This window comes from Lissotriton helveticus, chromosome 2_2 (assembly GCF_964261635.1).
Source record: "Lissotriton helveticus chromosome 2_2, aLisHel1.1, whole genome shotgun sequence".
NCBI lineage: Eukaryota > Metazoa > Chordata > Amphibia > Caudata > Salamandridae > Lissotriton > Lissotriton helveticus.
Genome location: NC_136060.1, coordinates 386,121,405 through 386,139,427, shown reverse-complemented (window position 1 = coordinate 386,139,427; position 18,023 = coordinate 386,121,405). Strand labels below are relative to the sequence as shown.

General features: G+C 45.1%; 1 protein-coding gene across 2 annotated transcripts in view; it reads right to left on the bottom strand.

The window, feature by feature from the left end:
• NELFA (negative elongation factor complex member A) overlaps positions 1–18,023 on the bottom strand; it is a 649,181-nt gene that overhangs the window by 20,631 nt on the left and 610,527 nt on the right. For both annotated transcript variants that reach the window (XM_078678606.1, XM_078678605.1), the window contains exon 10: positions 9,411–9,510. In XM_078678606.1, coding sequence (XP_078534732.1) covers positions 9,411–9,510 — 100 coding nt within the window. The remainder of the gene's footprint in view (positions 1–9,410; positions 9,511–18,023) is intronic.

The following is an 18,023-nucleotide window of genomic DNA, read 5'->3' as shown; positions in this document are numbered from 1 at the left end:
GTGGAAGGGTGTTGGGTAATGAACTCAGTCGCCTCCGAGCCGTATGGTGGCTGCCAATCGTTCTTTCCACAGGAGCACCTGTGCTGGGTTTGGACCAGGTGCCCAGAAGAAGTCAGTGAGGGCTTCATTGAAGGGCAGAAGGGGTTCAGAGGAAGTTGCCGCAGGCTGAAGCACCTTGGTCAGATTAGTCCGGACTGCCACTGAAAGGATCTCCAGTCCTAGGCTGCCTTTCGCACTACCACAGCGTAAGCGGCTCCCTCCTCTCTGGCCATGGTAGGGGGAGAAAACATTCCAAGGTCTGGAGAAGTGTCCAGACCACTAGCGTCACCCAGGTACTCTCTTAAGTCCAGCTCTTCAAGCTGGGCTGCCAAAGGATCCAGAGACCCCTCCCAATCCTCATCACCACCTTCTGGGCGATGGGGACCACCTGTGATGAACAGGAGAACAAAAGTGCCCTCCGGCGTTGGATTGGTCGTCGCTTGACGTCTGTCCGGGTCCATCTCGGGGGTGAGGATGGAGATGGTGTCGGCCACCGGGATGGCGTCGCCTGGGAAAGGTCAAGTAAGGTCGACCGGTGTCAATCTGGATCCAGGCCTGGATCCGCCAGGGCCCTCCGGCATCAAAGACAGGACCCCGACCGGCTCTGCAGGACCTGAAGGCACGCCGGCGGAGTCAGGCTGCCCATAGATACTGCGAAGGGCTTCGTAAAACGCACCAAGTTAGGCAGGGGATGCCCTGGCTCCCAGAAACAGAGGAGGCAGTCTCGTTCCTGAAGGAGGCACCGAAAACGGAGCCTTAGAGCGACGACGCTTCAGGTCCCGCTTCCCATCAGCTGACCAACGGGGAGAAGGCGAAGAGCGCTGGTGTTTATTTGCCTTCTTCTTGTGCTTAGACTTACCCGAGAATTTCGTAGACTGAGTGGGACGAGGTGTGGGGCTTCCGCAAGCGGTCTTGAGACCTTCCCCTTGAGCGAGACCAGGAGAGACGCGGACTGCTGGGCCTGCAAGCGCTTTTGGAACCGCTCCCGGACAGACTTGGGTTTCTGGCCTGGCAGTCTGAGCATGACTGCGTGTCAGTTTGTCAGACAGTGGGACATCCCTCGCACACAAGACGTCGACAAAATGTCAAAAAAGCTCAGTCAAAAAATGACTAAAGGGGTAGCTATCTGGTGATCTGCGCTAGGCTTGTGCCAGCGCGCAGGGGTGGCGTATAAGTAGGCACCGCAAAGTCATCCCGGCCACGACAGACGTGGAGTCGACCGAGGCGCTGGGGAACTGCTGAGAAAAAATTCTCTGGATCCAGTCTGACGCCTGGGGGAAATTTTAAGGTAAGGAATCTATAACTCACTTTCAGATGAATCCCTTCTGTTTCCAGGTACACCATGCATGCGGTGATGGGAGCTGAGGACTCCACTGTGAGTTTATTTCCATGGTAATGACGCACAGTATTCACCTTGTTACTACAGTACATGCAAGCGCATAGAGCCATGGGAGTTGTAGTCTTCAAGACTAAAAAGCAGTCAACTCGTGCTTCCCGAGTCTCATTGGACCCGAGCTAGTCACCATCGCCGAGCACAGATGCTGAAAATTGCAGAGCGGCAAGGCTGCGGGTAAGAGAAATGGAAGGGGAAGAGTAAGATCGGAGTTGATGTCTGAAAACGAGAGCAAAGTGAATCCTGAAATGCAAGGGGTGTGGAGGCAAGCAATAAAATGGGGGTGGGGAGTATATTGGCCAAACTAATGGAGAAGGAGAGAATTCCTATCATTCACCAAAATGTCAATTGCATTGTAGGTTGGAGCAGTACACAGACTTAAAGCATGCACCTCATCCCAAATGTAGGTTTAGTCCGATTAGTGAGGGGGTAGACCATCAGCATGCTGTTTTCTTAGGAACCCCACCAATAGCACAATCATAGAGTCTCCTCAGTAAATCATTGGTTCCCCAGTAAAAGAGAGCCCACACCCACGGGAAAATGACACCTACTGGGCAAAGCAAAGCTAGCAGATCAAACCCCCAGCTAGTTCCCTGTAGGCGGGGTCTTGGACTTGTGGGTGTAATTCCGGGGCAATAGGCGTGTTTCTAGGTTTTCAGGCCGTATGAGAATACATTAATCAGCAAGACCCTAATTAATTTTTGGAAAAAAATGGAAGTACTCCAAAGGACGGGCTTGCATTCCCCCCCCCCCCCCCCCCCAACCCCCGCCTCCCCCCCCCCAACCCCCACAAAGATCATTAACATAATGGAGAGCCACAGCCAACAGCCAGTAGGTCAAGGGAGCTGCAGCCCAAAGGTATTCAAATGTCAAATCGCTGGATATGCTGACATAAGGGGACAATATAATCTTTTACATCAAATAGTGGTTGGAGTTCAATATTTTTAAGCAGACCTCATCTTGCTGGCTTGAAAGCAAATGGCAAATTTGCTATCCATCTCCAAGTCCAAAAGGGTACATATTGTTCAAACACTGAACCAGGTTCCAGTCAAGACTCCTCCTCCAAGAACTACAGTGTAAGCATAATTGGTCAGGGGCCATTAGGTATTCAAACCATTTTAAACATACATTTCCTATCCCACCACAAAGCATCATAAGTTCTCAATTTATTTTTACCTCTTGTTAACTAGATAGTAGGTTCTGTGGTCTCTTAAAAAGACTAGAACCCAAAAATTAGGGAGTGATAATAGGTGAAACTAAACAACCACTGTGGTATATAGTTTATTTTAAACCACAAGATTTTTAATGTTTAACTTTACAGACCTAACAGGACTAATGAATGAATGAATGAATAACTTTATTGTGTGGTTACTTAAAACCATTACATTAAAACCAAGGTATAAAATTACAAAAGTTAAAAAAAACCACAAAGTTTCTGTAGGCAAGCATTTGTAAGAAGTTCCCAAAGTTCATAAGGACACACGCGGTCGTGGACCTGTGGGGGCCACCAGGTGTCCCACGACAAAGTCTCTATTTCTGCGTGGCCTTGGCAGCTATCAGCTCGAGCCGAGTCTGTTGTATAAATTTTCCGAATGAGGCCATCTGTTTTACTATGCTCAAGGTGTATAGATGATGGATTGCTTCCTTGGCTGTTCGTGTACCGGCGTCCCTAAGAATGGGCCTAAGGTAGAGGGTGCGGGGTGCACGTAAGGCGGGGCAGCAAAACAGTAAGTGGGCCAATGACTCTCGTTTATAGTTGCAGAGTCTGCAATCCCGAACTCCTGTGCCTGCATTTTCCGGATGATATAGTTCGTTGAGCGGCAGGGGGTGCAGTCTGTAGGCGAGAATCTTGTGGAAGCTGGGAGGCCCACGGCCTGCGTGAGATGGTTTCGAGGATTGTGCGCGGTATGTGGCAAGCATAAGGACTCGTGGAAGGCTCTTTTCGTGAGGGACTCCAAGTCCAACTCCCGAGAGCGTGCGCGCACTTGCCTCTTTATCGCATGTTTGATGGTCGTGTAGTTGACGAGGTCTGGGTTCCACGACTCGATCGCCAGGTTCAATTGCGTCATGGCAGCTTCGATGGTAGCTGACCAGGGGTTCCCTCGTTCAGTGAAAATATGTTTCAGGACGGCCTTCAGTGTGTTATCACGTGCCGCTGTTGTGAGGTAATAATATTTACTTAGGGCTGCCATCTCTTCCAGAGTTTGTTGATTAAGGGAGAATTCCAGGCGAATTAGAGTGTTTCTTGTGCATTTCGGCAGGTGATACAGTCTCTTGTATGCCCCACAATGGATTTTTTCCAGCTCCTTATTCAATTTGCCTGGATACGCCTGGTGTGCGTAGTTAAGGGCCGGCATTAACTTGGCCTTGAGGACTCTTTGGATGGCCGTTGCTGATGGACTGTGTATAAGGGCTTGTAGTTTACATAGGGCAAAGGTGATGGACTTACCTTTACCCTGTATTTTCTTTAAGTGGGTACCGCACAACCCCGATTCATGGAAGGAGACCCCCAAGTATAAGTATTTCTGGATACTGTCCAAGGTTAAATGGCCGAGGCTCCATTTTGCTCTTTTTTTTTTGGGTGGTGCCCAAAAATGACTATTTTTGATTTAGTCGGATTTGCTACCAGCCTGTTTTTGTTGTTATATATTGCCAGGGCGGTGAGTGCCTTTTGGAGTCCTGTTTTTGTGTGATCCAGAATTACGAGATCATCTGCGTACTGCATGAAATGTATTTTGGTTGCCCCGATCTTTGGTGTTGCTAGGGTGGCCCCCAGCAGGGCTGTCTCCAGGTCTGCTGTGTATAAATTGAACAGTAGGGGCGCCAACACGCACCCTTGTTTTAAACCGCGATTCGTGTCTATCTTGTCAGTTGCAGAGTCGTTTGAAAGTTTGATTCTTACCCAGGTGTTTTGGTACAGAGATTGTATTGCTCTTAGCAGGGAAGGATCGATGTTCCAATGGACCAGCTTTCTCCATAAGATGGTGCGGTCTACTCCATCGAACGCAGCAGAATAGTCGATGAAGCAGGCGAATAAGGGGAGACTTTTGCACAGCCGTGCTCGATTGATTAGGTAAGAGAGTGCTGTGATGTTGTCCACAGTCGAGGACCCTGGTCTGAAACCGGTTTGACAGAATGGCAGGAGGTTTTTTTCGCTTGCCCAGTCTGTAAGGTCTTTCAAGATGGCGCTTGCGTAGGCTTTGCCCTCGATGTCCAACAGGGCGATCATGCGGTAGTTTGTTGGGTCTGATTTGGTCCCTTTCTTATGAATTGGGTGCAGGAACGAGCCTCGCCATGAGTCAGGCACAGCCCCCGACAGCCAACAGTCAGAGAATAAGTAGGTCAGGTTTTCAGACCAGAATTCGATGTTTGATTTAAATAAGTGGCCTGGTAGACCATTGGGGCCCGGTGCACCGTTTGCTCTGATTTTTTTTAATATTTTGGACACTAGAGCTTTTCCGGGAGGGGATGTTGTGTTAGTAGATAAAGCCGGGTCCAGTTTTTGTGGCGTCGTGTTGTGAGGCTGGGTAGTTAGTCCTTCTTCCTTGTAAAGCGCTTTTACATGGCAGACCCAGACAGATGCCTCAAGGGAGTTCTCTATGATTTGTACCTCGGCCAAGATGACTGATGTAACTCCAGAACTCTTGTGATTTTCCAGGGCTCAACAGATCGAAAATTTTCAGCCACTGAGCCTCGCAATGATTACGCTTTGCAGCCCACACTTTTATGGAGTGGCTCTTTGCGACCTCTTGCAGTTGGATTTTGTTTTTGGTTGTGCGGTTTTTACTGTAGGCTTTTCGTTTTTTGTTTAAATCCTTTGCACTGGTTTTAATTTCTGCGTTGAATCCGAATGTAGTCGGTGGATGCCAGTGGGTTGCCCTTGGTTTGTCCCCACCTCCCCTGAGTTCTGCCGCTAGGGTCAAGGTGATTCCTTCCCATGTAGCTATTATCTCCTGGTTGTGTTTGCGTGGGGGCCAGCCTGCCCACGTGTTTGCCCAGTTGTTAAAGGTTGCTGTGGCTACCTGTCCCCATTTTATTCTTCTGGGCAGTTTTGTTAATTCTTGGCCGTCCGATGCCCCCACGCATGTGAGCTGATATCGTGATTGCACCAATAAGTTCATGGTTATTGTTAGGGCTGCGTGATCGCTATCATTACGTTGGTGAACCAAGAAGTTTATCATTTTGTCTAGCAGGTTATCGCTTAAGATGATGTAATCGATCGTCGTTTGGTTGTTGTACGTGTGACCGATCAAGGCTCCCGGGGTGTTCTTTAAGAGCAATGTGTGGGCCGTCGCCAGTTTGTGAGAGTTTAAGAATTCATTCAGTACGTCGGTCCCCCCGCGATGTTGTTTTTGCTTGGTTGAAACCCCTATGTTATGAATGTTAAAGTCACCGACGATGATGCAGTCTAATGATGGGTGGCCTAACAGTAAAGTTTCTAATTGATTTGCAAGTATGAGCGAGTTGGATGTGTTCTCCTGCGAATTATGGTAAATGTTGATTAGTAGTATTGGTGGAATTCCGTTAGTGGAGTGGGGGAATTTCAGAATACCCGCCTGTAGAGTGTCTGGTAGATTATGTAATTCCCAAAATTCTATGTTCAAGGCGTGTTTTATGTAGACGCACTTTCCCCCTGATGGTCTTCCGAATTTGTTGGGCTTTTTAGCCGCTTTACTGTATTCTGCATATCCTCTTAGCGAGAGTGGTTGGGTCAGCCAGGTTTCCTGAGTGCAAATAATGTCAGCTTCCTCCAAGAATTTCACCGCAGCTGGGCTTAGTAGCAGCTTTTTGAGTCCTGAGACATTCCACGTTAATATTTTTAGACTCTCGGTGAAATTCTCTTTTTTCTTTAGATTTTTTTCTCGCTCGCTAGCAGCATGTTGGAATGTTCGAGTTAATTTTGCGAGGCGAGCTCTATTAGGAGCTGGGATTCAGTGCAGATGACAGCCAGGACCAGTCGTTGCATGAATGACCCCTAGTTGTGCACAACCGTTTTCCTTGAGTAAGGTCTGTTGTGATCTTAATTGGGGTGCCGTTGATTGGGCTGTTGTTTATGAACAGGACTACGCATGAACAAGGGACTCAAATGTGTTTGTATGCGATATAGGATGCACAAACCAAATCCATGAAACCCAGCTACAATCACTTGGTGTTCTAGAGGAGTTACAGGCGTTTGCTCCTTCAATTAAACTACCCACATTTTTAGGTCTCACCTAAGCAGCGTTTACGCAGTCTCTTCAAGACAGGCTATATTCATGATAGGACATTAAGCTCCGCCCATCTTAACAATTGGCTCCTTTTCCTGTCTTTTGTCAATGATGGCTTTTGTTTCGTCAATAGGCTTAGTAGTCTTTCCTTAGTACCTCCCTCTCCTGTTGTTCCCTCCCATAAGGACAGCTCTTCTAACATGTGTCCTTACTCTCTTGCTTCCATTTGGAGTTAGGGAGAACTATTTACTTAATGTCTTGCTGAAGAAGCCATGACATGCTGTCCGAGCCTTAGTGTCAGCTTTACATTTTACTACGGCCGGGCGCTTATGTGAGTGCTTGTGTGTCTGCTTTATTTTTACAAAAAGCGCTCGCATCGAGGTCTCGCTTTAATGTTACATATGGTGGCAGCACCTCTTGTGCAGCAACTTCACATAATTGATGACGCCATCCAAATCTTAGATCAAAATAATACCTGCCTCCTCATCCTTCTTGATCTCTCTTCAGCATTCGACACAGTGAAACATGAGAACTTACTCGAACTCCTAAAGACAAGAATGGGCTTCTCTGGGACTGTGCTTAGTTGGTTCACTTCCTTTCTACACAACAGGTCTCAAAAATTCAAGAGCAAAAACCTGATGTCTTCACCAGTACCGGTATCGTTAGGTGTCCCTCAAGGATCCTGCCTATCCCCTACTTTGTTCAACCTAGTTATGGAACCTCTCACCACTCTGCTACAAGCATCCAATGTACACTTTCACATGTACGCCGATGACACTCAAATATATCTCAAGTTACAATCCCCCAAAGACATCCTGAGTCTGAATTCAACGATCAGAAGCACCCAATCTTGGCTGGCCGATAACCACCTCAAACTCAATGCTATGAAGACTGAGTTCCTCCTTATCTCACCTCCCACGAAAATATCTTCCGCACAAACATGGCTTAAGCACCTAACAGCACTCAATGTCCAACCGACCATCGTGGACTCAGCAAAATCCTTAGGCATAACACTTGACACCAACCTCAACATGCAGCAGCATATCAGCAAGGCTACTAAGGGGGCGAACTTCCAAATAAATACCTTGAGGAAACTGAAACCCTTCCTCCCAGCAAAAGACTTCCAAACAGCAGTACAAGCACTAGTCATCCCTCGCATAGACTACGGCAGCGTGGCCCTCTGCGGCCTCCCCCTTACGACAACTGCACCCCTCAGAGCGTCACTAAATGCGGCAGCAAGACTCATCACTGGATCAAAAAAACATTTGCATATCTCCCCTGACTTCAAAGTCTTGAACTGGCTGCCCCTGGAAGCCAGAATACAGCTGAAAATTGCCTGCATGACGCACAAGGCTATACACCTGAAATCACCCAGCTACCTCACTCATAAGTTGACAATTTCCGGCGGGTCCAGAACTACCAGGAGCACAAACAATCTTCTGCTGAAACCGCGAAGATTCCGGAAGGAAAAAACTTACAAACGCTCCTTCTCTGGTATGGCGCCCAGGATCTGGAACGCACTTCCTCCTCAAACGAGGCTCATCTCCTCCTCCCTTCTTTTTAAGAAAGAAGTCAAAAATATCCTTATGGCTAAATACACTTGAACAATTCGTTTGATTGACATTGCGTCGAACAGTATTACCAGTATTTTATTATGATATAGCCTTTATATTCCTATGCACGTGTGTTTTGACTTATATTTCTGTATTATTTACATCGTTCTGATGACCTACGCTCCAACTATGCCATGCTACCTCATACCTGTACTATACGTAATATTTTTGCTATGTACATGAACTTGATGATCTACCCCCCCTACTATGCCCTCTTGTTCCCCTACCCCCCCCACTTGCCTGTGTAAAGCGCTCTGTTATCTGCAAAGATCTTGTTCGCGCTATATAAAACTTTCACAATAAATAAATAAGTTTAAGTTAACTTTTAAAATACAATTTTGAATGTGTTTCTAACAGCACAGTGGGAACAATGACAACATTCCAGGCACTACTTTTGCTTCAGCCATCCTCTGTGACACAAGTAGACACCGGATGGCTCTAGTCAAACGCATCCTCTTCCACGGCCCCCTCTGTCCCATCCTCCAGAGTACCGCTGCTCTGAGCCCAGGTACCACCCTATATCGCCACAGGAAAGTTCTACTGGTCACTCATTTTTTTTATTAAAAAGCGGCCTTTGAGCTGGAAGTAAATGGAGGTTGTAGCATGCGCGAATGAGGTTCGGAGGCGCCTCAGAGTTGCAGCTGCCACTGCACTCATGGGAGAACCAGTACTGCAGCTGGTCAGAGACATGCAGGTTCTACCGCCTGTAATGGGCGCTTATGCGCTGCTTCTGGGTTTCCTGTCATGCGCTGCTTTTTGTTACCCTGTACTGTGGGGTGCAACTATGTCCCCTGGGCAGAGAGTATGATGGTTCTACTAGGTCATTAACAATGCTACGTCAATAGCTCAAACTTTCAGTAATGCGAGACCTATTGCATTATTATTTGCAACTCCAATAGCTCACACTTTCAGTAATGCGAGACCTATTGCATTGTAAATGCTTGTTTTTCTTACTTCGGAAAATGCAACCCAAAACCGGTTGGTCAGAAAATACATATCGCAAAGCCATTTGGCTCGAATTTCACATACACTTAAAAATATCTAAAAAAACAACAAAAAACTAATTGTATATTTATTTTTTCCCAAAGTGTCCACTGGTTACTTCTCATTTGCATTTGCTGTCCATAAATAAATAGGTCAGAAATCCTTTATCCATACCTCTAGAACCTGCCATGAACCCCAGAATAAGAGCCTTCTCTGGCCTGGTTACTTTGTTTGCAGTCTTGAACATCTCCTGTGCAGCAAACATTTGCTCCCGCTGTAAACATAACACATTTATTAAGGAACCTTTTTGCATTAAAAACATTTTACAAGTCTGAATCAGAACATCTACCATATAATTTAGATTTCATGATTTGGCCAACTAATTTCAAATCAGTTTATCCAAACATTCACATTGAAAAGAAGTTAGTGGTTACAAATCACAGCCCTGCTAGTTAATGTGATCATTGTTCTACATTGTTCTGTTTAAGCAAGAAAACTGATAAAGGATAAGAAAATTAGTCAAACATCCAACATCTACAGACAAATAGTTTTGTTAGTTTACAAATAGTTTGTAAAAACATTATATAAACATATGTCACATCAATACATAAATTCTAAAACATCCTTTACAACATATCCACCATTAGATGTGCAATACATCGTTCCTACATGGTTTAAGTGCATTGTGCTTTTCCGTTGCTACAAGTAGATCAATACAAAGGCTTTATATGAATATTTTTTTGTCATCTATATTCACATGGCATGCCACTCAGTTCCTTTGAATATTCAGACGTGCAGGGTGGGCTAATCAGTATTCCCAGTTCTCATTTTGTTAAAACAATAAAGTGCAGCAAAGCCCATCTCTGGTGTGGTCGAATAGTGTAGGCAGCCAAATATCAAGGCTGCCTAGTTTGATTAAACCCCGTCCCTTACTCCCTGCATCCTTAACTTCCTATTTCACCCTTGCAGGTTCTTTTTCATTACTGCTTTCCCCTTTGGTCACTGTTTACCTATCGTTTTACCCTTTTTCTCGTTCCTGTCTATTTATGCTGGGTCAAGTTCTGATGATGAAAAAGATTACCGGAACAACCACTGGCAAACACCTTCACAAGTTAAGCAACGGCTCCCTCGACTCAATGAACTTGAGGAAAACCAGTATCACATGCTGACCTATTTCCATCTCTGGTGTAACAAGCAGCACAGCCTTTATATCAAAATGCACCCATAACTCACATCTAAAAAAATTGTACCAAGTTCTCATTGCACTGAGTGACAAGTTCATATTCAGATAGAGTTGGTGCGATGCATGGCTTTGCCCCTTTACATAATTCACACAACAGGCATAGCTGCCAAGGTTTCAGAATGCTGTGTGTGACATTTTCATAATTTCAGTGTAATTATGAGTGACATTTGAAAGACTGAGTGACACTTTCTCGCGAGCAAAATCAAGCAATGAAGACAAGATAAAACATACAATATCAGAAATTACACCCATCTGAGCAACAAACGCCAAGAAGTTAACTGCTGCAAAGTACCAGAAATGGAAAGGTACTACCTAGTGTCCTTGTAATCTGAAGTGGCATTTGAGCTCCGTGGAACGGACTGGTGATTGCTTGCTTATGATGCAATTAGAGGAAGACTCCAAACAGCAGAAGCCATCATGTAGAGATGGCAGGTAATGGGACATCCACCGAAAACTGATGGCTACAAAATAGGTCTTACTTCTCAGCATACCCCAGTCCCGCCCCTCCTCATTCAGGTTGGGTACATCGGTGTGTTCGATCAGGATGCTGAATTGTACAGTAGCTCCATCGTCATTAAAGCCTTGCAGGAGTGGTGTGGGGCATCAGCTGCTACAATTTGGTATGGCATTACATAAGGCAAACCAAATCTGGTGGGGTTTTTTTCTGCATTCACGATGCAGAACATGGTGATGCTGGTCATGGAAAAATGATTAATGGCTTCTGACTTTGGCACGGGGAGCCAGGTTCGAGTCTCGGCAAACCGCCCCAAAATCTTGTGATTCTGGGAAAATCAGTACATTCCAAAATGCCAAACGGCAAACTAATGTGACCTTGTAATGAAACTGAGGCGCAAATATAGCCCTTCAATGTCATTGGGTCGCGTTCGCGCCATATTAAAAAACTGCAAAAGAAAGCACGCCCTGGGAGAAAAGTCCCAGTGTGTTTCGAACACTGGCTGAATAGCGGACTAAATAAGGCCCTGCCTGAAACCTCCTTTGTAGTAGAAGTCTCGTGAAAAAGCCAACTGAATATCCACCACGACCGCGTGGCACAGTAGGTTGGGGGAACACTGAAAATAGTCAATTAAAGTACTCGCGTTGTTTGAGAGGTGAAGTCCAAGTTGGGCAGGTGGCTGCAGGGTCAGCAGTGACAGTTTTGCGACACTCCAGTAGCTTCGCAACTCAGTAGCTTAAGTCTGAATGAGGCCGCAATTAGTTTATTATTTAGAAATAGCGAAGGTGGTTGCAATAATTTCGGCGGGGAGTAAACGAACAGCTGAGCAACAGGCAAGGCGACAGCCCGGGTCGGTGCGAGGTGCCTGCAGCAGCATTGTGAACGGGGCCATGATCAATTTGCGGCGCCACCAGCAAAACGGCCAGCACGGAGACGCGCACCTTCCTCAAAACTCCGCGCTCCAGCAGCAGGATGCGACGTCCCCCACAGCGCCGCAAAGTACTAGTACAACCTGACTGGGTTCGGCATTCTAATAAGTCAGGTGTCAGGGACGCGCCGCGGGGGAATGATCACAATAATAAACTGATACATTTGAAGCACTAGTGAAGTTGAGTGAGTTGTGAGGCTGCCAGTAGTAGTTCCTCACTGGGGGCGCGGCGCACTGTAGCTGCCACACTTTGCTTTCAGAGTCACAGTAGATATGCGTGACAATGCATTTTAGGGCAGTAATGCGGATTACCACACTGAAATGCATTTGTGTCACGCCTGATGCGCGATACCCTACAGGACTGAACAGGGATGCTACATATACTTGTACTGAATTTGCAGCAAATGGATAAGTGCGGCAGATTTAAATTGTGCTCCAGTTTACAAGAGTTAACAAAAATTTGAAAAAAATGCCCAAACAATCTACAGCCTCAAATACTGAAGTATCCCTCCAACAATCCATTCTCCATTCACTGCAAAACCTGTTCTTTCCTTTCTTAGGACTAACACTGTATCAGTATGAGCCAACATCACCCAATGTTAGCAAATTATAAACATGCCAAGAGTAGCAACTCAGTCAGATCGGAGGACGCCTTAACGGCGTATAACCTTTTCAGGTATTGAACCTCAGTCAGAGCCGTTCACCACACCTGGTATTCCGATTTGCCACAATCAGCTTACAAGCTATCCATATTTGAGCTCTGGGAAAACCTGAATGGAAACTGCTGTACCTGCTATTATGAAGTTGCTGCTATACTGTTAGTTGAATCTCATTAAACATGATCTTTACAGGAAAAATTAGATTCTTGGTGGTAGTCTTAGAGAGTACAGCCAGCATGCATGTATTCGGTCAGAATTTGCACATAGTTGTACCTATCAACTATCCCCAGGAACCAATAATGCTGCACTATGGCTGTACTAAAATGTACGATTTTGGTCTACATATTTAATGACAATGAAAACTTAATTCTGCAAATCTAGTAAACACTGAAGACCAACTACTGATATGGCATCAAGCAACAGCAGGTCTGCTGTGAAAAAGACAATCGGGTATTAGTAAGATATTATGAAACATTAACTCACCTCTACTCCTTATACTGCATTATTGGCATTATTTATGCTTAGCTTAATGCAGGAATCCTAACTGAGCGTATGGAAGTAGAGTAATCCAAGGACCCTCGGGAAGTTCTATGATTGCAAGATGATACCAGAAACACATTATCGGTATACAACAATGAAGCCAAACGAAATTTCACAGAAATGCAGACTCTACTTGACATGTTATTTGAGCATCTGCAGACACCAGAAACAAAATATTTCCCACTTAAACACATATGAAGACCTCATAGAAAAAAGCTCTATGCCTTAATGTATGTCTAGAAGGCTCAGGTGGAAGTACTGTAGGTAAAGAGGTGCCAGAAGGTCAAGCTCAGATGACAAGCTGGGGGTGAAGCTGCTTGGTTAATACGCTAGTAATAAGGTCAAGAAGCAGAGAGAAACCCATCCCATATGGTAGGAGGATGTGGTTCAGATAGCACCACTGTTTTGGATAGTCTTGAACAATTGTATTGTATTAGGTACTTATAAAGTGCACAACTTATCCCCTAAGGGATATCCCAGTGCTAGACCTTATTACCGGTTCTGATCGTGAACCTAAAGAGGGTATAGCCATGTCTTCAGTAAAATGACAAAAGATCTGACAGCACGTAGATTCGGAGGTGGAGGGGGCGTGGAGAAATACAAGATTGTTTCAGTGAGTGGAGGCCAAAAATTAAAAGAACACCAACCCATCCCCGACTTTTTTATTCTTCTACATAATATTAAAGCCTTATAGGCCGACCTGAGTTTGTGTGGGTTTGTGGAAGATGACTATTCAGCAATAACATAGGGCAGTTTCCGTAAAGTGCTGTGCGCGTATCACACATTAACTTGAAAACAGCTTGTTTAAGTACCGGAAACTGATCCAAACATTTTCTGCACCTCCAAAATAGAAGAATCTCGGATTTGTCAGCATGCAGTTTTTAGACCAGGAGTATGTAGCAACTACGCAACCTCCGAAAAGCACATTACTAAATTATCCTTGGACTCATCGTACTTGTCAATAGAGATGATCAGGTGTGTCCTCAGCATATATAATCTCAAATCCTTTTTCCCAGTGACTGCCAGTGGTGTTAGATAAACATTAAACAATGTGGGCTGAAAGAAGAACCCTCGGGAACTCCACAGTTCCCAAGGGTTTGGGGCTGAACTAAAAGGCGTAAGCTGTACTGATTGAGACATATTGCTTAAGAAAGAGTAGAACCATTGCAAAGTGAATGTAGACCAGTTTCATGTAGCTTTCAACGTAGATGCTGGTGAGACAGTAACGAAGGCGGCTGACTGGTCTAAAAGGATTAGTACCACATATTTCTCTTGGTCTACTAAAGACCTAATATGGTCAATAACCGCAACTAAGGTAGTTTCAGTACTGTTTTACGATCCAGGAGGTTGCTGCTCTCCAAGTATTGGATTAATTGAGCGTTAACCAATCACTCAAACACTTTAGAAGAATGAGAACAATTGTTGCTTCACAAGATCATAGGAGGAAGATTGGAGAAAAAGTGCAAGTGACAGTCTTTGTTCAGTCTATTGAAAGGGCACGTCGCTTGAAGCGCGGCTCTGGGAATCTGGATGGATTATGTTACTTACCCTGTAAGCATCTGTTCTTGGCATGAAGAGCTGTAGATTCAAATGCTTACATACATCAACTCCCTTGTTAGATTGTTTTCCCGCAAGTGGGTGAGAATGGAGTAAGTGTAGAATAGAGATGTCCATGCGTATGTAATGTAAATAAGGAGAACTGCAACAACCATAGGTGTCCGGGGATGAGGGAGGGGTCATGTGAATCTACAGCTCTACATGCCAAGAACAGATGCTTACAGGATAACAATCCATTTGAGGCATGTGTGCTGTGAATACACATGCTTTGCATATATTGTATAGCAGTATCCTCCTAAAGCGGTGGCTAACCAGTGGGTGTTGCAGTTGTTTGAAAAAGTGTTTTTAGCACTGCTTGTCCTACATTAGCTTGTTGGTGTGCTAATACATCCACACAATGTTTGGTAAATGTGTGAGGTGCAGACCATGTAGCTGCCTTACATATGTCAGCTAAGGGAATGTTACCTGAAAAAGCCATAGATGCTCTTATTTTGCGCGTACAATGTGGTCTAGAAGGTATAAAGTTCTTTTGGCTTTAACATAGCATGCTTGAATACATTTAACAATCCAACTAGAACTACCAGATTTAGAGATAGGATTTCCTTTATGAGGCGGAGCAAATGCAACTAACTTGTTTTGCGAAAATCTTTTGTTCGGTCAATCTAGTATAATAGTGCTCTTTTAACATCAAGTGTGTGTAGAGCCCTTTCTGCTAAGGAATCAGGTTGAGGCAAGTGCACAGGTAACTCAACTGATTGGTTAATATGAAAAGCAGAAACTACTTTTGGAAGGAATTTTAGGTTTGTACGAAGAACCGTTATATTTATGAAACTGAAAGAAAGGTTCTTGTAAGGTTAATGCCTGTAGCTCGCCAACACGCCTTAATGAAGTGCTAGCAATTAGAAGGCTACCTTTCATGAAAGAAATTGTAATGAACCATTGTGTAATGGCTCAAAAGGTGGACAATGAGCCTTGAGAACAATGTTAAGGTTCCAGACAGGTGCAGGTGGTACTCTGGGTGATATTATTCTTTTAAGGCCTCCAATGAAAGATTTAATTACTGGAACTTTGAAAAAAGATAAATGTTGACGGTTTTGCAGATATGCACCTACTGTCATAAGGTGTAGTTTAATAATGTGTAAGCTAGGCCAACTCGCTGTAGATGCAAAAGATAGCAAATAATGTTTTGTATAGATGCATCTAGTAGATCAATTGTGTGATTACTACAATATATAACAAACCTTTTCCACTTTGCTGCATAACATGCTCTAGTGGTAAGTTTTCTTGCTGCTTTAAGAATTGTCCTATAATCTGGTGGTAGAGTTAGGTTTTTCAAACTCTGACTTCAGAAGTTCCTGGGAGTTTGGTTTCTGTGCGAGAAGGGTTGAAGTGAGATGCAGCTTTTGGTGTGGAACCACTGACCGTTCTAGTAGTGTGGTGAACCATGGTTGGGAGCCACTAGAATTGGTGTGAGTGATGTCTGCCTGAGTTTCCGAACCATAAATGGAAGGAGAGGGAATGGCAGAAAAGCGTAAGCAAATATCCCTGAAAAGTTCATCCATAGGGTGTTGCCTTTGGATAGATGATGTGGGAATCTGGAGGCTTGGGCATTTGGAATTCTCTGCTGTGGCAAAGAGGTCTATTTGTGGAAATCCCCATTTTTGGAAGTATGGAAGCAGAACCTGGGGATGAAGTTCCCATTTGTGTACTTGTTGCCACAGCCCAATAGGCAAATTGGTTGTGCATGCGAGGAAGGTTTTCTGCCAGAAGATGAATTTTGTGATGTATTGCAGAGCGCCAAGTGGTCTGAGAGAGCATGACAACTGTAGTGAGCACCCCCTACCAAACACCCTGTTTTTAGGTCTCGTGCGTGCGTTGCAGTGCGCAGCAATGCTCGCGCAGTGCAAGACCTCTTGTACGGGCTTTAGAAAGCTAACCACACGCTCGTGCTTAAAAAAAAATAAGGCACGCAATTGGGCAAAGGCTGATGCATGTCCCGCCTTTGCTCCGCCCATTCCCACTGGTGTCTAGGACGCGCATCAGCACGTCCTAGACACAGACAGGCTCCCTCGCCCCCGCTCCTCAGTGGTGCGTGCGCACCACTAGTTTAGATTACCGTCCTAAGTTAACATTTAAAGGTACAAAAGGCACACTCAGCAAGCCACAAGGACAACAATGCCACAGATTTATTATACTCTTGGGATTTTTTCCAAACCCTCCAGCCAAGCCCCCACCCGCCCCAGCGCAGCTGCCATCTCCTCTCGTCTGCTGAACATGTGTTAATTTACCCAGGCTGCCTTTAAAAATAACAGCTATTCGTTCTGCAACAGCTCGGTGGTATTGATGTACAGATTGCACACTGTCACTTCCCCAGTTAAAGTTTTACAGTAAAACACTGTTTTTGCTCCAAGGCGGCTTGGAACACTTCCTCGCGGCGCATGAGCCTATGGAAGCTGCACGTCCTGCGAAGGCCTTTAGTTGAAATCTTGAAGTGTTTATGTTAAGGCTGTACAAAGCGCTTAGGCTGATTGCCTTCTCCTCAGGGCACGTCTGCCATTCAGTATCCTTTTATTTTTTTGAATATTTTTTTTTACATTGAGTTGCCTTCAGCAGATTTTGTTCGTTGAATGGAAAAGAAATTGTCAAAGGCGTGCATCGATTATGTGAAATCTGGGATTTCCGGGTACTGCGCCCTTTGTCTGCCGAAATGTCAAAACTCAGCTACCGGCTGTGGCGAGCTGCTTACTATCGCTTCTTGACTGGTAGACAGAAAGAATCCATAAATGTGGTGGAAATAAGAGCTTTTCATTCTGCAACAGCTCTGAGGCATCACATTACTTGTTTACAATGCCAGAGGTTAAAAACTCGCAATTGCGAGACCTATAGCATTGTAAATGCTTATGCTCCCCTTTGTGTTAATTCTGAAAACGGCGACTCAGGCCCCCTGCACCCCATGTCCTTAAGCAGTAAGGCCACTCCTGTTGACCCCTCGTGCATTGAGCCTGGCCTCCTGCTCTCCACCCCATGGCTCATTAAGAGAGGGGGACCTGCTCCTCCTGCTCTCTCAGAGTAAATACAGTTTATTTCGCCCCTGCTTTCTTTGCCCTGACTCTTCAGATAAATCTTGCGCAGATCTAGTGTTTTCTTCATCATGCCAGACATCAGGTATCGTGGTGGTTAAGGACGATCTTGCTCTCCCATCAAACTCCCATCTCTTCTCTTGCAGCTCCTTAGTGATACTTCTTACTTGGACTGGTCTGCTGTCAGCCATTTATACGTACACTACATCTCTAGGAATAAGAGAACGTGTCCATGCATGCAACATCTTTGCTGATGGCCCTCCGGAGGCTTCAAAGGAGTTCTGGTGATCTCGTGTGACAACCCTGTCAAAATGGAATTCATCAAT